The sequence below is a fragment of the Corapipo altera genome, unplaced genomic scaffold (assembly GCF_003945725.1).
Source record: "Corapipo altera isolate COAL_440 unplaced genomic scaffold, ASM394572v1 46, whole genome shotgun sequence".
Classification (NCBI taxonomy): domain Eukaryota; kingdom Metazoa; phylum Chordata; class Aves; order Passeriformes; family Pipridae; genus Corapipo; species Corapipo altera.
In genome coordinates, this window is record NW_020884883.1 from 14,642,541 (window position 1) to 14,663,218 (window position 20,678).

The following is a 20,678-nucleotide window of genomic DNA, read 5'->3' on the forward strand; positions in this document are numbered from 1 at the left end:
GACAGAATGTAAAATTCTGGAAAAATTCCAAAGGTAACTAAGGGCAACCAGTGCTAATTTTCAGCATTTATTTTTTTATTATTATTTAAATTTTATGCATGGTGGAAAATGGAAAGTTTAGATGAACTGAAACTACTAAGAAATTTTTATGAAATATTGACTAAATTAGAGAAAAATAAATTACGGAAGTGTAAAAAAGAATGGAAATATTTAACTTTTTAAAATTTTAAGTGGATAATTAATTTTGTGTCATATGCTATTTCACTGTTACAATTTTAAAATGTTTCCTGTCAGGTAAAGAAATGCTTCTCTTGACTCAATCTTCATTATTTCTTTGAACTGATAATCAAATTTTTCACTTTGAACTGGCCACAAAAAATGTTTTGTTAATTTTTTGGCTTCAACAGCAAATTCACAAACTGCAGCTTTTTTACCATTGTAATTTGAAAGCAGGGAAATGAACAGAGATTAAAAGGAATATTTTTTAAAGAGTGATTTAAACACTTTTAATTAACAAATTTTATTGTGTCTCATACTTAATTTATTATATGTATTACTTCTTAATTTAATCTAAATGTCATCCACAAATTAACCAAAGACTTATAATGAGGAGGTTTTTTCATATCAAGAACATTTTGTAATCTTTAAAATTTTTACTGTTGTTACAGTTTTATCCATAAATGAGATTGTAGATTATCAGGAGGAAAAATAAATATAGACAGCTATTGAGACTTACGCTTTTTTGTTGAAGCTTCACAGCTACTCTGGCCCCGGGTGTTGCTATTCCAGACAAAGCAAACTTCAGTTGAAAACCTGCTCCAGTTGGAAGCTCAAATTCATTGTCCATGAATATGTAGTGGACAAATAAATCCCTGTCAACACCTTTTGAGATGGCTTGTGCAATCTGTGAATCAAACAAGGAAATGAACAATAATAAATACACACTTTGGAATATGAGCATTTTGTACTTTAAAAATTTATCAGGGAATGGTTGCAACTCTATAATCGAAAAGTTAATTTCATATGGAGTAGAGAATCTAAATTCTACAGATTCCTTCCTTCAAAAAATGTACTTAAGACTGTTTAGCAAAATCTGAACTTTAAACAAATACGAGATTTTTTTTACCTGCCTCGGTACACTGGTATTATCTACCTTAACATACACATACAAAGGTGAATTCTGGTTTTCCCAAAGTCAGTGGTAAAGTATTTTTTTTACTTCAATGAAAGAAGAGTTTTACCAAATATTCCTAAACTGTACTACATCTTCTTTTCTATTTAACATGACAAAGACGAATTTTTTAGTATTAACACATATTTTCATAATTAGAAATTTCATAGTATAACTTAATGACCTGTACTAAGATTTTGGGCATTGTTCCAGTAGAAATCTCAATAATACAATAAGATCTGAACTTTCTCTTTCTTTCCCCTCACCAGTCTTCCATGAGGACTCCTCTTGGTTATTGAAGAGTCTTTATGGATTTCTCAGAGTCCTTCAGACCAAACATAGATATTTTATTTCAAACAATTTTATTTTCATGCTGGTATGAAATATCTTTGCATAATAATTAAATATGATCTAAATCTTAAAATAATCTGGTAGAAAAAAATTAATAATGTACATTGGTGTATCGGAAACGTACCATTTCGGGAATAATCTGAAGAGTTTTAGCACTCTTTAAAATGAAGCTTCCCAGTAATTTGAAATCATTGAGTTTCATGTACCCAAGTTCTTCTCCCAGGATTCTCAGATATGCTCTTCCCTCAGGAGCTTCTTTGTTGCTCAATTCTTTTATCAGTTTTTCGAGGTTAAGTATTATTCCTTTCATAATATCCTGAAAATTCAGTCAGAAAGCAGCAAAACAGATTTATAAGAAATCTGTAAGATCGTATATCTAGAACAGTTACTTAGTGAATGTCATCTACTCTGCATGTGCTCTTACAGATTTGTCTCCAGGTAAAGACCCCTCCCAAATACAATTAAGAAAACACATTGTTAAATAGCACTAAGGGTTTGTATTTTAGCTCACCAGAAGACAAGAAGGTAAATATAGAAAAAAGAGGTAAATGCTGTAATTACTGTGTAAAAATAGGAATGCTGTGCTGCACAGAAAATATTTTCAAGCTGTACCTGATCCTGCTTGCCATCCTGGGAGAGACCAAAATAGTCAAAAAGTGCCTTGGAAACCTGCTCTGGCACTTTGCCATCAACCCAGTACAAGGCCTTGGTTGCAGTGTCCGGGAAAAATCCCTTCTCTCCAAACAATGCCTCCAGTGTTGGTTCAAAACCCTTTCCATCCAAGCCAAGCTGAAATGAACAGGAAGGACAATGCATAACTGAGACACTTCCCTCACTTCTTTGGATCTTTAAAACAAAACAGACTTTCTTGGGAACAATGTGTTTAAAGTGTATCCTATAGGTCTACGACACTTAAGGGAAGATATGGAATACTATGTCTTATAACAATTATAAAATAATATATTTATTATTATATTAATGTCTTATAATTATTATATATATAATGTATTACATATTACATATATCATATATAATAATATATTCATTTTATATCTCTGATTTTCAATAACCCCCCCTCCCCACATAGGCTGTATCTCACTTAAAATCTACTATGAGTACTTCAGTGTGCCAGTAATGATTCATTAGCATGAAGCCAATTTGTTACAAATGGGTTTATTTTACCCTAGCTGAGCCCTTTAATAACTTCAACAGGGTCATCCATCCAGTCAGTGGCAAGTGACATCACATAACGGATGGTTTGTTCTAAAGCCCACTGAGATCAAATCAAAGTCCCCTTGTAGTCATAGTTATCCTTAGGTTTCTCCCAAAGCTTGTAAAAACAATACATTATTCACAGAAAGTTGTTATAAGAAAACAGAAATGAGAAATAAAACAGCTGAATACTAGCAAATGTTTTTGATAATTGTACCTCAAAAATATCACTTGGGTGAAATCCATACACATGCAGGGTGGTTTTTAGCATGGTCTCTTTTGGAACATAGCTGTTTGGGTCAAATACCACATTTCCCTCTACTTTGGCAGAGATGGGGTCAATTCCAGGTACAGAAACTCTTTTGGAAATCTGATAATTTTGTGAGAATTTTCTGAAATCTTTGGTTGTTGGAACCTCGTTTCCTTTCAGAGCTTCTTCAACTTGGCTTTTTAGACTAGGGAAGAGGATAGCAATTAAACCATGATTAGTATATATTCCAAGCACTCATTTAGTCTTAATTTTTTATGCCACTTTGCAGTCATTCATACAGCTGAGGTGATTACAAATGGCTAGCTCTCTGCACATATTAACAGAAAAAAAGGCTTAAGGGAAAGACTGTAATCTGACACTGCTCTGACAAAGCCATAGTTTACTCAGTTGATATGTTTATTCAAATAAACCCAATAAAAACTTCATGTCTAAACAGCTACCACTGCAGTTATGGTTGGAACTTTGTTTTTCCTGAGAGACCAATATACAACTAAAATTTGCTTACTCTTCAATGCCTATTTCTTCAGAATCTAGGATGTTGGCAATGTGTGAGGCAACAAAGCTTTTCACTTGCTCATTCTTCTCCTTTGTGAGGATTCTCAAAATCTTTGCAAGATCACCTGGGGAAGGATTTTTCATCACCATGAGATAGGCTGCCAGGCGTTTGTCTGTAGGTACATCCAACTCTTGGAATGTTTTGAGAAGTGCTGAACGGTCCTATATAAATAGAGAAAAGTTTACAACGATGAACTGGCTCACTATACTGAGCTGAAGTGCTCTGTATAGTTACACTCATTTTGTAGGAGATGCTGTAATGTCACGGTAATGTAAACATAAATCTAACCAGTACTATTAATAATGGCAAAGAAATATCAGTATAAAATAGAGACCTGATTTTTTTCCTACTTAAATACATTTAAATCTGGAACAATTCATTAGTTAACACCACCTTTGAACAAGTAAATCTCAAGACACTAACAGGAATAGATCAAAACTTCCATTTAAACTAAGACTATCTATACAAAGCAACTGTTTCTCAAAAAAACAACAGCCACTGAGTCAGAAGACTGCAGAACTTCTCAGATATGTGTATGGAACCTAGATAAAAGAGTTCTAAAAAAGCTGGAGACAGCTGAAGTGGAGATATCAGAACTATGAAACAATGGGAATGTTTTTGCATATTCAGTAACTCATGTGAACAGCCACGGTGAACTGAGGACAGTTTATTCTGGTTCTTGTGACCCAATTTACCTCTTCAGTAATTGTCATTTTCCTGAATGCCTGGATGGCCGCTTTCTGCACTGAAAGTGATGCAGCTTCGTTTCTGATACATGTCTTCAGAACAGATTTCACATCGGGTTTAGCTTTTTCCATTACTGCACCCATGTTTCCAATAGCCTGTCAGTGATGAAGACACAGAAAGGTGACAAATACTTTTTTTTCCACCAAGAGAAGCAGAGTGCTCTATGCACTACAATTTATAATAATGTCCTATATAAGGAAAGAAGGAAATGAAAATACCCGAAGTGTGAGGTATGTGAGTTCATCTTCACCGGAACAATCAGTGCCAAGCAGTGACACCATGAAGTCTGCAACATCTGTGATTTCCTCTGTCACAACCTTCTTCTCATCGTAGAACCTAAAGAAATACAGAAACACATTAGAAACAAAAGGAGAAAATGTGAAATGTCTATATTTTGTTCCTGAAGAGCAACAACATGAAAACAACAACAAAAAAAATCCTTGAAAGCTGAGCACTCTTAGGGTTTACTTTAAGCATTGCAACCTTGAGGTTATTTTGTACAATTGCATGCTGTCATTACTTACTTAGTAACAGAATGACTCAAGCCATAAAAAGAAGCTCTACTTGGCTGATACTGGGCCATGTTAAGAATTTCCCGTATTCTCTGTGGAGTTGGAGAAGGCAATAGTCCCAGGGTGTATGTGACCAGGTCTGCCACAAGTGGATTCACATTTCCAGTTCTCAGGATTTGAAGGACTGCACTGTAGCACTCTGGAGTCCCGCACTGGGTCAGGGCCTGAACAGTGATGGAACTGAAAGGAGAAGAGATGACTTTGACTAATTAATTCCCTGTTTGCAGTTTTGCTGCATATTGACTGTTTGAAACAAACATTTGACAGGTTTATTAAGGTGTTTAAATATGTATTCTTATGTTTTACAAGTTACAGTAGTAACACAATTAAATAAGAACAATAAGAAAGTATTAAGAATATCACCACTACGCGGGCATACCTTGTTGTTTCTTCACAACAGATGTTCCCACAACTTTAAATATTATAAACTAATATAATCAAACCAGGCTGAGGCTCTAGTTCCTCTACAAACTGAGGACATAAAATATGTGTAGACTGACTTGAGTCCAGTTCAGACAGAAGAATAAGGGTGGGGAGCAGAGGGCAGGGGCAGACCAAAGAATAGTTTTCTTCCATGTCTCCCAAAGTCTCACTTTCAAAACTCTGTTCTTTGCTATAAGTCAGACTTGGGAGTTTGGAATTACAGTCACTGTCCTTGAGCAAAACTGCATGAAAGATCTTTGGCTATAATAACTATCCACAGGATTGCTGCTAGCACACACACTTGGGATGGTAGAGGGGCTGTACTGGACTGTATTATACTCCAGTTCAACTTCTCCAGTAAATTTGGAATATTTGATGGGGGAATGATATAAACAATATTAGTTCCTTATAGAAGACTAGAAATTTCAGATCTATTTGAATTCTTATACTTTTTTCATATATTTAATATTCAAGCTCCAATCAACAGCCGAGCATTTCTGATAGAAAAATGTAAAATCCACAGCTTTATTCTCCCTTCTTTATTTCTCTCTCTGGATAATACTGATGATATTTATCTTTCTGAAAGACACCCTATACATCTAATTCACCTCTAATTTAAAACCACTAAGCAAATTAACTACAGAAAGGTTTTGCCACGACATTGACATGTGGTGTACTTGCACAATGCACAGCTGTACCATACCTTGAGGTTTCCATCATCTTTGGTACAATAGAGCCAAGAGTGCTGTTGTTTAAATTTCTGAGCCCTGAAACAAATTTGTAAAAGAGTCTTGCTCTCTGCTGGTTCTGCTGGGAGGCTGTGAGTTTCTGCAGTTCCTGAAGGGTTTTCAGAACAGCATCACCCTGCTTAGGGAATTTGGCATCTGTACTTTCCAGTGCAAGTCCTTTCTCTTCCAGTTCATCTAGCAATTCAAAAAAAATTGCATTTGTTATCAAGGAGCTATGTTAATTTTTATCATCTATCTTACATTCAGCATAAATACAAAGTCTGTAGATTATTTTATATAACTGTTGAAGTTGAACAGCTGAACAGTTAACAAAAATAATGGAATGGAATTTAAATATAAGTCCCCATAAGTTGAATATTTGCACAAATTGTTTTACATTTTCATGAAGATAATTCCTTAACACCTTTTATAATAGCATAGTTTGCTTTTTTAACTTTTAATAATTATATATTTTAGGAGAAATATGTTATGACTATGAATAACAATTACAAGTCAAAAGGTAGGTTTCAGAACAAAATATACAGTAATAATAGATTGCTTACATTTAGCAGTTGAAGATAAAAGTTGCATAAGAAATTACGGATATAAGAAATTATGGGTATAAGATATTATAGGTAGCAAAAATGAGTTCATTAAACTAATTTCCAATAAGATTAGAATTTCTTTTCAAGCAAATTATACATTTTTATTTATTAAGAATAATTTTAAAATTAAAGATTATTTTAATTTGGAGGGGTTTTTAAAAGTCTCAGGTTTTCCCATTTTCTACTCAACCTTTTTCCTCGCTAAAGTTCTTTAAAAATTATGAATTGATTTGGTCCCCTCAGGGGCATCTTTAATTAATTCACTGTTTAAAAAAATCATCTCTGTGTTTGTATTTTGTTCCTATGCTTGTGTAATAGAGAACTGCAGCTCTACCTCCATCAAAATTTTTGTTATTGATCTTCGGAGTATCTTCAAGCCTCAAGGTCTGGTTGACCTCTGTCATCACACCATAGCGATTTCTAGGAAACAAAGAAAAATTCACTGCTTTAGTTGAGTCTAAGTACCCTTGAGAGGTCTTAATATGTCTCCTGCCTTCTGAAAAACAAAATGTATATTTCAAGATGAAATCAGGGCAGAATGTAATATATCATCCTTTAAAACAAATATTTATGAATAAAGGATAAGGATAAATAGTGAGCAACCTACTTGTATGAGGAAGGCAGAAACAGGTGTTTTTCACTGCAGACAACATCTCTTATATGCCTTTTCTTTGCATCAATATTGTAATGACAGAACTGAGTGCTCTTTAGAAGGGTAGATAATGGGCTGTTCTGTAAAATAAATCATTTGGTAGTCATTTTACTGAGTAAAATAGGAAACAATCATAGTTTTAAAGGCTGACACAGTTTTACTGTAATATTAAAAATTAAAGCATATTGGAAGAAAAGGTGAATAACTGGAATTATTCTCACACAAAGACAAAATTGTGCCAGTAATAATCTTTAGTCTTAAGTCTCTTCATGGGTAAAAATTCCACCAAAATTTTCCCTCAGGCCTTATCAAGATGTTTGGGTTAGTAGTTACTTCATGATTGATCCCCTGCTGCCTACAACAAAGGACTCCTTCATAAAACCAATTCGTAATTTTCAGAGTAGTTCAGTCCCCTTGTAACAACTGATGTTCTTTTTAATTTCACTCTTATTATACAAATTTTAAAGACTTCTACAAAAAACTGTAGCAGTGGTAGAAATTATAAAATGTGTTTTCAGCATTATATGAAACCCTATCTTTTTTAAGTTAAAACACTCTAAGGCACAAATGCCATTATACCAGAAAGAAATCTGACAATCTCCATGCAAGCAACTGCATTTGATCATTGTGGATTAACAGGTAGAACAAACAGCATGCTTAACCACATTTAGAGCCCTCTCCTCCTGAGCATCACACACGCTTCATGGTTTGGTTTTTTTGTGTTTTATATGAAACTGGAATTTTGAAAATTTTGACCCACAAAACTAAAACTTTGGCTATGATCTGATATGTTACCATGTAATCAATAGTACTAATTTCACCTATGAAAAGCTCTCTCTATTTTTTTTCTCTATTGACTGCCAACAAAACCACAGTCTGATGTAATGGAATAGTACAGAAAAACTATTTAAATTTTTAGCAACTATAAATACATACAAAACTTAGTCATTGTAGTAGTTTTATAATTTTAAATGGTGATGAGAAAAATCTTACATCATATAATCTTACATCATATACTTACCAGTCCCTTTACAATGGCAATAGGGCTGACATGATCTCTGATGGGACTGAACTTGTCACAGCCTTTCAGGTACCTTGTAATTGAAATATCTTCTGCAACATTTCCTTTTCTGGACTTGAATTCAACTTCACTGTCACACTTTCCATATACAGTATCCTGGAAAGAAGAAAGAAATCAGCATCTCTGCTCATACTGTCAAACATTTTCTGATCTAGTTAAAGGCACCTTTTCTTATCAGAATTTCCAGGCCTTTTGAAAATGATGTTCAGGAGTAACTCTACTCAGGTGAATTTTCTTCCATTTGTCAAGGAAATAAGGGACATACTTTCAAAATACCTACCATTGAAATTGTTTTTTCATTTTCTACTGTTTCTGTTGGCACAAGTAGAGCTGAGATGATCCCTCTCTTGAGATTCAGTACATTCAGAGGTTCGTCCTTCTCTGGATACAGCTTGACTTTTGTTCCATCCTGAATACTAAATTTTAGCTCATGCCTGGCACCCAAAATAACAACATTAGAATGAAATATTAAAGACACACAGTAAAGAACGATATCAATAAACTTCTGGGCTATCATTATTTACTATTCACTGCTGTTACTAATAGGAAGTATTACTATTAAAGCAGCAAAATTCTAACCAAGGACATTCTGATATCACCAGATTATGTTATCTAAGGACAAGCAAATACCAAGAGCAGTGGCTGGAAGTTGGAATTGCTTAAATTCAGAGAGGACATAAGTAAATTTTTAGAATGAGGTAATTATTAACTACTCCAACAGGCTACAAAATGATGGGATGATTCTCTAGCAGTTGCAGTCTTTAAATAAAACCTTGATGGTTTTCTGAAAAACGTTTTTTAACACTGTCTCAAGTTGTTTTGAGATTTATGGCTTGTGAAACAAGATGGATACTAAGGCACTGAAACAAGCATGAAGGTGCATGACTAAAGCACTAGAGACTAATTGGGTGGAGGGAGCAGTAGCAACTAGTTACAAAAGCAGATAAAGAAGGAAAAGATAAACTGCATAGGTCATTAAAGACTTGGATTGGAAATCTGGACTTCAGTCTCAAATGCCTTTCTATTGCACAGTCTGTACCATGTTAGCAAAGGAAAGTTATCTTAGACTGCCTACATGCAGCCACTTGAGAATGTGCTTACAAGAAGGAACATTACACTTGCAATAATCTTTTGGAGACTACACAACAGTCTCCTGATATAGATGACAGAAATGACAAAAACAGTCTAGGTGAAAATTCTGTATCTAAAAAAGCCTTCCCTACTAGCAATTGAGAACTATGTCATGTTAACTATAAGTTGTATCAGGGAGAATTTTGCTGTGGAACCAGCTTTCAAATCTACCATGTTATCATGAAATGTGTTTTATGCCTACAGTCTACAAGGTAGACTGTAACACTGCAGCCTGTTCCATTTAAAGGTCACAAGTACTGATGACAATTGATATTGCTTACCTGGACATGGCACTTGCAAAGTCCTCAGAGTTCTTGGACTTCTTCAGAACAGCCCTTCCCTCAGAGTCAACACCAAATGTCTCCCTCAGGGAGCAATGCATTGTCCTCAGGATGAAACGGCACAGCTGTGGTACCTCCAGTTCGACCTGAAAACACAAATATGTTTATCTTTTTTAATTATCATGTTTTCACTTTGAAAATTCTTTTGATTTTGTAAAGTGTCAGAATCCCCCTGCTAGCAGCTGTTGGAAAAAATTCCTAAGTGCTCTAAGTAGCTTAAGGTAACTCGAGGGAGAAGATATGAAAACAGGTATTTGCTTGGTTAATGGCATGGAGTATGTGACATACATGGTAAACAAGCAACTTAGTTTCCGAGAATTTAGAATGTTAGAACTGTATGAAAACTTGAGCCATTACACTGATCAATATTTAGACTCTATTAGAACTGTGTGTGCTAAATAAAAAATATTTTTCCCAATTACTCAATTTAAAGAAAAAAAAAAACCCACAACACAATGATGAGAAAGTTTTGGACAAAATGAAGGGACACTGAGTAGTTTAATGGCCTATGGGACCTTTTACTCCTACAGTCCTGGCATTGTCTTGACTGTCACCATCAACAGGCTGCTGTGGTCTTCATGGTTTCAACGCACTGTTGTTATTCAGTTTCTAGAATTGTTTCATGGACATCGGTAGACTCAGCCTGGGAGCCAAGGAAAACTAAACTACCAGGTTTTGCCTCTCTCTCTTGTAAAAGTACAGCCAGGTTTGAAATGCACTGGTACAATGGTGTGAAGGACTTCTGCCATCCTCAGTGCCTTCTGTCTAGGACAGGGAGGGCTTAGTCTTTGTGTGCCTTAGTCAATATGTGTCTTTCAGAAGAATGGTCTTGTTTGGAAAAACATTGAAGGATGCTCTCCAGCTGCCAGCTCCCACGTTGTTCAGTATACAGTCCCAATCAGTTGTATTTACTCCTCTTTGCCTACCTTGCAAGTGATCTTTGAACCACTTCGAGAATCTGCTGTTCCTGTGATCCCATTTGATGTTTCTGCTTCATATGAGTAAACATATTTTCGGAGGGGTTTAAATCTGGTTGCATCTTCTGCAATTGGGAAAACAAGAGTGGTTTTATGACTTAGGTAGGATATGCATATGTAATCCTTACAATACATGCTTAGTGTTGTGTAACTAAAATGAATGCCACAGATAAAGGAAAAATGAAGACTCATCCTGCCATGATTTCCTTTTCCAAAATAGCTTTCAGAAAAAAACGTGATGCCTTTATATCAGCTGGATTATTTCTGAAGCATAAGACCAAACTTGTGGGGCAGCAAAAATTTTGGGGTCCATGGCTCTGTTTGATGGGATTTGCCAATATAACCTCATTTGGCCTTCAAATCATGCCACATTAAAGCAAATGACAAAAATAGGAGAAAACTTAAGGTGTGGAACTGTTTTAAAAATTACCCTGTTGCTTCTAAATTAAGCCAATCAAATGGTAGTTTTCCAATTGGTAATAAAGTGATTCATTTCAGCTCAGATTTTTCCATCATAATGAAAATGCAAGAAGCTGCTTTACCAGTTACATGATTGAGACTGAAAGCAAAGAGACAGAACATCCAAACTAGAATTCCTCAATACCATTTCACTTGAATCTACACAGGATCTTTCTGCTCCTGACTCTCCTGAAATATGATCTACTCTAATTCATTTATTAGATCAGAAAATTTTATAGACTATTTTTAATGGAGATAAACTTTAGTTAGATGAAGAGCATCCAACAAGGAAAAAGCTTTAAATTATGACTAAGAACAAGGCAGGAGGGAGTATTTCAAGAGATGTTTCTCTTTCTATCAAAGGAAGCCCCAAAACCTAATAGGCTTCCTCAAACGAATGACCTTCACCTGTGTTTAATCTCTCCCTGTTGCCTTCATCTGTAATTTTAAACTCCACAAGCAGGAATGAGTGGGGTAATAGAGACATTAAGAAAAAGAACAGTCTCAGTGTCAAACATAGTACTATAAGATAGTATTTTGGTATCTGGAATGCATAAGATAGGCCAAACAATGCTCTCAAACCCAATTCACTCCCATTGCAAGTGCAGGTATCATTTTAAACTAAAAAGGATGATCAGGTACTTCATCATGTCTGTGAGGAAGCAGTTTAGGTCAATCTGAACCAGAAATTGCTGTTCCCTCAGTTTAGGCTGGGCAACTCACTGGGTCTGTGGCTCTGTTGTGATGTTGAGTGAAAAGCAATTTCCTAAACTGCTCCTCTGTGGTTATTTAATAGAGTCCTGATCTATTTTATAGAAAAAAAAAAGGTAGGTAATCCTGGTGTAAACCCAAATGCCCACCATTAAATTTGTATGATTTTGCCTGCCTACGCCTGCATGAATGCAGATTATTCTTCTTTTATAAAATATTTATGTCAGAGGCCAATGACAATATAACCTTGCCTGTCACAGAATTTCATACTTAGAAAGGGGAACAAAATAGTGCTATGCATCTCTTATTCCTCATTGAACTATCACTTTTATAAATTTTACATATTTTAATAATATTTTAGCTGAGATCACATTCATGTAATTGCTAAACAGAATTATTATATTAATACTAGCTGTCATACCATAATCAACATCTTAAAAAAACTTGAAAACTTAATTAAATTATGTATTTAACTCTAAAATTAAATTTTATTAAAAATTTAACATTATCTGTGTCACTTTTGGCTATCCTGGAAAATAACCGTACACTCCCAGAGAATTTTGCAACACCAGTATCTACCATGCTAAAGTAAAAGGTTAATTATTGCTTCATATCCTGCTTTTAAACAGAAATTAATAGGGAAATTATAAGATTGGAAATGAAAATGCCAAATAATTTATTTGATCAAAAATAGACAAGCAATTGGCAATGAAACTTAGAAGTCTTTGAGTTGGTTCAGGCATCTGAAATAAACCCAGTTGCCTGGAGATGGTGCTAAAGAACCCAACAAGGAAAAAAAAAACCCTGAAGACAAAGAACAAAACAATTCATTCAGTACTTTGACCCTGTGGTTGAACATTATGTATCTAACCAAGCAGTCAGGGCCAGTCAGAGTTCATTACAAAGATAGGGCATAAAGTCAGCATTTCCTGAGTCTTCACTTGTTTAAAGAAATTGCTGTCCTTGCTAACAGAGCTGATGATTTATTCTACAGGTATTTAGCTAGATATCCAAGCGCAATTCTGTGGGCTTAGCAGCCACTGTGAAGGCTAAATAAGATGTAAAATTCAGGCCACAGTAAAGTGTAATGTACATAACCTCACAGTTAAAGCTTCACATTTGATAAATAGGGATTTTCAGATTAAGGAATTTGCACCTGACAATCAAATAAATAAAAAAGAAAAACCAAAACCCCAATGCAAAGTAGTTTCTTAATGGGAACTTTAAAAAAGTTCAGAAACTCATTCTCAGCTTGTCCAATCTTGGCAAACTTTAACAATTACTGGAACCAATCCTTATGGATAGTTGAATACCTAAAATAAAGGGCAATAACTACTTCAAAATATTGCCATCACTTTCATTTCAGTTACTTCAGAAGAAGAGATTTGGAAAAGTCAGGCTTTGAGAAATGAATTCAGTTAAAATAGTGATATAACAAAAGCAAATGCAAGAAATCAGTTACTTGAACATCCAGGATTTCCACTTTCAGGTGTTTCTTCTTCTGTAAAAAAAAAACAAACCCACAAAAAACCAAGAATTAAAAGCTAGAAAAGCAGTTTATAGCTATACAACAAAGCAGTTCATAGCTATATACAATATATTCAATGGCTATGAATATATAAATGTAAATACTACATTTTCATTGTAAGGCCTTTTTAATTCATACCAACTTCTGATGTAGTTTGAAAGACTGATGTAAATAACAAAGCTACTATTAACATTTGCTGTACAGAGTCAAATCTAAAGGGAGTTACAAGCAGTTGCCTTGATACAGTGAACCAAAATCCCATAATAGGGTCTTTAATCACAGAATTAAATTGATTTGATTTAAACTGAGAAGGGTCAGCTTCTAGGTTGACAAGTATTTTTAAAAGCCCTGTGTTAGGTAAATAGACAGTTTGCAAAGGATAGGCACAAAATGTAGAGGTAGACAGATGAATGTACCACATAACACAGTTTACTTTTAAATTTTAGTCTATTTGAGCACACAAAAATACTGTTAAATGGATGAATGGCTATACTTTGGTTTTTGTTCATTACAAAAAGGACACCTTTGAAGATTAGTACTAAAATTCTCCGCCATGAAATATCTGAGAATTTCTGAATATCGAGAGATCATTCTTTGTAGGAAAAGCCTATTCAAGTTAGGAAGAACCATTTGTTCTAATCAGTCTTAGGTATGTTCCATATGACCCTATTGAAAACAAAATTAAATTAAACATAATCTAGTAAATTTGCTGCATTCATTAGATGCTATATAATTTTTTAGGATATCACATATGAAGGCCAGCATTTTTCTCCACACACTTCCTGAATATTCATTCTGGGAATTCTAAGGTAGACCACTCCATAGAAATAGACTCTAACATTTGTCACAGTAGCACCAATAGCAACAGAAATACTACTATTACTATTAAAATAATATTAATAACATTATTAATAACCAATAAAACAAGGTTTATTGCATAACAATAAATTTGTATAACATCAGCCAACAACAGAATACTAATTAAACAATGATATATTTATGATTAATAAGATCTACATATAAAACCAGACCTGCATAATTTGCCCAGATGCACTTTTCTCCTTAAGCTCCCTGAAGCCTTAAGTAACATTACAGTGTCCTGCTCTAAAAAGCCATTTCTTGGGAAGCAAGGATAGCTCAAAATCCACAGCACCATATCGATCTCAGCTGTCTTTTCTGATCTTACAAAAAAAAAAAATCTCTACTGACCTAGTTCTTTTACTACTTTTATTGATGACTATGTCCCTTCAACACAAAATTCTATTTCAAAGGCCAGTGTTGCCTGCCAAATACAGTCTGCTTTACCGCTCTCTGTCTTCACATTTGTCACAAAACAGGTTAGCAACAGCTGGGCTAAGTCTGCATGGTATCTCCAAGCTACAGTAGCTCCACAAGTGGGCTTAAAAGCACAACATTACAGAAAAATGCCTTACAAGTTGCAAAATACATTAAATCTGTACAAAAGACAGCAGGCAACATTTGTGACTTTTTCTACATTGGGATCCTCCTATGATTGCCCATTCCTGTGAAGGGAAGGGATGATATCTTTGCCACACTGAACTTTTCTAATTCTATAAGGCAATGTTCTGTTGATTTTTTTGTAACATTATTGTTTTAACAGGTTCATAAATAAAGCAGGAAAAATCACTAATATAAAAGGCAGTACTTACGTGTGAGAACACCACTGCTGAGCAGCAGGGAGAGCAGCAAGAGCTGCACAGGGCCCATGGTGAGCCCTGAAATCCCTTACTGCTCTTTCTTTTCCTCTTTTTCCTTCCCTCTTCAAATCTTCCCTGCTGTCTCAGAGGAAGAATGAGCCTTCTGACTTGGACCTACATTTATATAGTCTGTAGCAAGCAGCTGAGTCAAATAGTTTAGAAAGCTCAGAGCAAATTGCCAAAGGTCCAAAGGTGAGAGTCCCAGATCCTCACTGTGCTCCACACAACACTGCTTTGGTTACTGGGAGTCATAGAATCATTGAGGATGGAAAATACCTCTGAGATCATCGAGCTAACCTCCAGTAAACTGGGAATTCTCCAGTTAGTCAAGACTGCTCATAAACAACTGAAATTGTCCCAGTGAGCACGTCTGCTACTTCCCCATCCTCACTCCTCTGAGAATCGAAAACTCTGTAATTTCATGAACTCTATGATTTTGTGATGAACCAAAACACTCCTAACATACAGGGCTATGCCACTGCCTCTCTCTTCAGTTGTTCAAGTCATCCCACCATGTTCCCATGATGGCATCTACATCCCATTGCCCACTGGCTGCTGGCTCCTTCTGTTTGTTGTCCATGCTGCGTGCACTGGTGTAGACGCACTCCAGTTGTGCTGCTGGTTCTGCCACCCACTGAGGGGAGAAGCTCTAATTCCTACATGACCATTCTCAGGTGCATGGGTTGTTTCTAACACAGCAAGAAAACTCTTGTGCCTTTGGTGCCTCAAAAGCAGATCTCCATTCCCTACCTCCACTAAGAGGGCAGATCAGAGGGCCTTGGCAGGACACTGTCTCTCAAACACTGGCATGCTGCCCCTAGGCTTATCTGAAGGCAGAAGACTAAGCATGTATTGGAGATAAGTCACTCTTCCAGTTCATTTTTTTGAAAAATCAACTTCCAGTTGATTTTTTTTTTTAAATAGAGTTTTATAAGCAAAATCCCTCAGCTACAGACTCTAACAGTGCTGTCGTATAGATGTTGAGAGGCTTAAGGGCATGAGTACTTGAGAAAATGAGAGTATTGTGCAGTCAGAGGCAGGAGAATGAAAGTTGGGTTTTTTTCCTTTGTACCAAAATTTGTCATATACCTTCCTAAAAAAAATTTACTTGCAGTATTGAGGTAAATCAGGTCATGTCCATGCTGAAAGTAAGCTCTGTATAATTCTTTTTTTCCTTATTTTTATATTCATTTTCATATGTTTGCTAATGCAAAAATACAGAAAAAGACTAAATTTTCTCTGAATGAAGAAGATACAATTGATTAAAATACAAAAAACCCCACTTTTTATGGATATGGAGACTGGGTTTATATCATGAGAAATTCTAGTAGTTTGAATTCTTTCTCTATTCATACCTATCAAAACTAAAAGCAGTAAAAAAAAATTACTATGGAAACAGTTGAGAACATTTTGTTCACCAAATTTAATTTCCGTATATCTGATCAAATGGAAATGTTTTGACATTCAGAAATCAAAATATTTTCCCTTAGCTTGTTGAATCAAAAATCAAATTTTGGCTTAGCTAAGCAGTAATTTCTTCAACCTAGCAATGTTACTATTTTACCATACATCATTGGTAGTTATCTTTTAAATCTCAAATTTCTTCATACCCTTTCTCTCTTGGACTTAATAGATGGATTACGTTTCCCAGGATGCACTGCGATCATGTAACTCCTAACATCAGCTCAACCAAATTGTAAACATTGATGTACAATGGGATGCACTTTCCAATAAGGGAGGCATCTTCCATGCAATCAGGATTTTGTCTGATGACATTAATGGACATTACATTAACAGAGATTTCTTGCAGAAATGTCTTTTGTGGATTCATCAGTGTTGGAGACACCAGGAAGAAAGCATTTCTTTGACCTTATCATTTCAGTTTCTGTCCTTGGCTTATACCAATCACAGGTAGAATAAACCAATAAGAGATTATTATTTTTTACTTCAAAAAACCAACATTGTTTTCTGTTTATTTTTGTGTCCACAGCTGCCTCAATATGCACTGTGATATGTAACAATTTTACTTTGTAGTATGATTCTGCTCAAGAGACTACATGAAGATATAATTTTGCCCATAGCATTTGATCTTTTTCTGCATTCAAACATCAAGGTTTTCTTAAAATCTATTTACTTGTTCACTGTAACACTGCAGATAAATAGAGTTCTTGAATGCTCAGCATTCAGAGTTGGCTATTTCCCTATTTTGCCTGTGTCCCCTCACTGCCTTCAGGTGGTTATTTTGGCTGAAGTTGAACCTGACTGTATAATATCACATTGCAAGGCTATAAAGATTACCAAAATTATGAGTCAGCTCATAAGCACAGAGGTAACATAAGTGCACCAATCTACTGTGACAGATTTATACTGCTGTATTGCCCAGTGCCCTGGTTTGGGCTGGGATAGAGATAATTTTCTTCTTAATAGGTGGTACAGTGCTGTGCTTTGGATTTAGTAAGAGAATAATGTTGACAACACACTGAGGTTTTGTTGCTAAGTAGTGCTTACCCTAAGTCAAGGACTTTTCAATTTCCTATGCTCTGAGAGTGAGGAGGTGCTTAAAATTTGTTTATAAGCCATATTGTTCATTAAAAATTTTTTGAAAAGTCTTAGTTGCAGTTCTCATGAAATTCAGACTCTAGATTTGATTCTACTAAGAACAATTTATTTCATGAAACTCTGTTTTCAGACTTCACCTTTTTCCACAACAGCACAGAGAAATCGGTATCAAATCACTCATCTGAAACTGGATTAACTCCTTCCTACATTTGTCTTTTCCAAAGAGGGACTATTTTTAGTCTTTTAGTCTGCTTGATGACACCGATTTTCTTTTTCTCTCACTGGAGACTGGTCAGATGTTTTGACAGTTGAAAGAGGTCATTGCATTGTCTCAGGATAAGATCTTCTTAAATTAACTCATTTAGATACTTTATTAAGTTTTGCACCTCATTTTCATTCAAAGACTTTTGCAAGACAACAAAATAGACAGTTCATGGAACCTGTTATGGTTGGTACTAAGCTACTTATATTCCAAAGAATCCTTTTGTTTTTTCTTCTGTCCTCTCCCTTCTATTTTTCTTTCTTCTCATCTTCCTTCCTTTCACCTTCCTTTCTCCTCTTTTTCTCCTTCTTTCTTCTTTTCTTTTCTAAGAAATAAACCCACTACCTGATGTTTGTATTTTTTTTAATAACTCATTCAGGTTAAGACCCAGAACTTCTACTTGTTTGGGATCTCCTTGGTCTTACTCTTCTACTGTGTTTCCCAGATCACAGTGTCATCTGTTTAGGTCTTAGCATGTCTCTCATCAGAGAAAAATGGTTGTATTTTCTGGTGAAACACCTATGGTGCAAAGTATAACCCAATGACAACTGGGGGAAACTGTCTCCCAAAGGAGGTGTTGGAGGTGCATAAACATACCCTCTGTTTGTCTAAGAATCACTGCCAGAAGCCTGCTGAGGCATCAAGAGTAGAAAAATATTTGGAATAAGCCATCTCCTCCAGAATTTCTCTCCTTGTAGGTAGTGGAAAATGTTTCCTTTTTACATATTTATTTAGTTCTTTTGAGTATGTTCCTGGGAAAAGGGTCTGTCTTCTTTCAGCTCTAACAAAAAAATGTAATTCTGTTGAACCTTTTATTCATACTCTCCTTTCAAAGTATTAAACCTTCCTAGTTCCTTCATCTTGTCTTGTCCTTAGGCAAAGAAATGTACTTTTCAACTGCAGTAGGTTGGATCTCTAAATTCAGTTTTTAATTTTGCGGTGAGATTCCTACAAAGATGTTGCAAACTTCTACTTTATTCTCTCTCATCAACAAGGTGACATGGTGAAGTGCTTGATGTATTTCTAAACCAGCATTTTTTCATGGTTTTTTTTTCATTTCTTTTTTATTTGCCCACGCTTTCCATTCAAACACTTGCTTTTAAGCTCACTACTGGAAGACTGATCTTTTACTGTATTAATAATACTGTTTCTGGTACAGATGTTCACTGCATCTGTGAAAAAGGTAAGACTAAGAAATAACCCATTTACTTTCACAATGACAACCTGGGGATTTCTGTAGCAAAATTACATGCTGCTGTTCCATTGAACCAGCGGCATTTTGTCATCTTTTCTGTCCATTTGTAATGTTTCAATATTGCTTGCCCTGCCAAAATACTGTATTCCAGTCAAGTGTCATGACATAAGGGGTTCAGTGAACCATGGTTGTTGAGAATTCCAGCTTGAACTCTGTGCACCTTTTTACTTCATCTCTCCCATGGTCTCAACCCTCCATCATCTTCATACTGCTAGAGCTCATGCTGTCTCTAGAGGCTTTCATGTGCACAGGATACCATCTCTGCCTGCAAAGTTCCAACTGCTTTCCCAAAATTAATTCACACCACCACTGTGCTTTCTGTGATGCTCTTCCTCATCTCCACATCTGGCCACTTCTCAGAGGCTCAATTTGTTTTCCAGACTTACAAGTTGAATTCATTCAAATAGAAACAGTTTCTTTTTTTTTTTTTTTTTTAATAATTATTTCTTTTCAAATATTGATCTGTCATATCTTAATTTTCTGCAGAATACTGTATTCCTCAAAGAAACACATTACAGTTAAACACTTAGACCTCTGCACTTCAATTAAATGTAAGCTTTGAATGTAGGAATTATCATTTATAGAACTACTGTTTTTCTTTTTGCTAGCTTCTGCTGCTCACAAATACACTCAGGAGTAATGTTTAAATATTTTCCAGTTGTTCTGGGAGCTCATTTTTTCCACCACTCTGAACAGTTCATTTTTCTTTCTGCTTTTGAGAGCTGTTCAATAATCACTCAAAGTCAAAGAGTCTGACAGGTCGCCTTCACTCTCTCTGAGCTGATTCATCAATTTGATCCATCAGCTTTAACGGATTGATATTGTGCAACACCAATTTCTACACAATAATATATGGAATTTTACTAGATCATTCTTGAGTCTTTTTAGGACACTGTTCTCCTTAGAGAGGGAAAAAAAAATCCACCTTCATAGTAGCAATAGGGATAAAACCACAGACTAACTTGCCTTCCAGAGCTTAGGAAGCCATCACTTCTAACTTTCTCCTAGTGTTAGATAATTAATACTGCAGAAGATGCCCCCTGTGACACTTGAGATGCTTGAAGGCCACAAGGAAGTCTCTGTGAACTAGGCTCACACATGACAGTTAAGGAAATTGGTTTGCCTGATGTCTCATGCGAGGAGGAGAAAGAGATATCTATATACATTTTTTTTGTTTTACTAAAGTGCTGATGGTATACAAGGAAGAAAAGAAAAATGAGTCAGTACTATGCATGATATTACTAGAAATGAAAACAAAACCTACCAAGCCACAAGAGTGATGGTAGATATGGCTGTCAGGTGGGGACTGAACTTTAATCTGCATATTGACCAGGTTATAAATCTCATTACTGGATGATGAACTGCACC

The 20,678-nt window shown here is 35.4% G+C and overlaps 1 protein-coding gene across 1 annotated transcript in view; it reads right to left on the reverse strand.

Moving 5' to 3' along the window:
• APOB (apolipoprotein B) overlaps positions 1 to 15,345 on the reverse strand; it is a 36,031-nt gene extending 20,686 nt beyond the window's left edge. Inside the window, exons 1-17 of the mRNA XM_027641209.1 lie at positions 15,187 to 15,345; positions 13,451 to 13,489; positions 10,768 to 10,883; positions 9,782 to 9,927; positions 8,650 to 8,803; positions 8,310 to 8,465; positions 7,244 to 7,368; positions 6,971 to 7,056; positions 6,007 to 6,226; positions 4,833 to 5,060; positions 4,527 to 4,644; positions 4,257 to 4,403; positions 3,511 to 3,722; positions 2,952 to 3,189; positions 2,135 to 2,311; positions 1,647 to 1,838; positions 737 to 904 (exon numbers count right to left, since the gene is read on the reverse strand). Coding sequence (XP_027497010.1) covers positions 737 to 904; positions 1,647 to 1,838; positions 2,135 to 2,311; positions 2,952 to 3,189; positions 3,511 to 3,722; positions 4,257 to 4,403; positions 4,527 to 4,644; positions 4,833 to 5,060; positions 6,007 to 6,226; positions 6,971 to 7,056; positions 7,244 to 7,368; positions 8,310 to 8,465; positions 8,650 to 8,803; positions 9,782 to 9,927; positions 10,768 to 10,883; positions 13,451 to 13,489; positions 15,187 to 15,244 — 2,580 coding nt within the window. The 5' untranslated portion in view covers positions 15,245 to 15,345. The remainder of the gene's footprint in view (positions 1 to 736; positions 905 to 1,646; positions 1,839 to 2,134; positions 2,312 to 2,951; positions 3,190 to 3,510; positions 3,723 to 4,256; positions 4,404 to 4,526; positions 4,645 to 4,832; positions 5,061 to 6,006; positions 6,227 to 6,970; positions 7,057 to 7,243; positions 7,369 to 8,309; positions 8,466 to 8,649; positions 8,804 to 9,781; positions 9,928 to 10,767; positions 10,884 to 13,450; positions 13,490 to 15,186) is intronic.
• Positions 15,346 to 20,678: the final 5,333 nt, after the last annotated feature.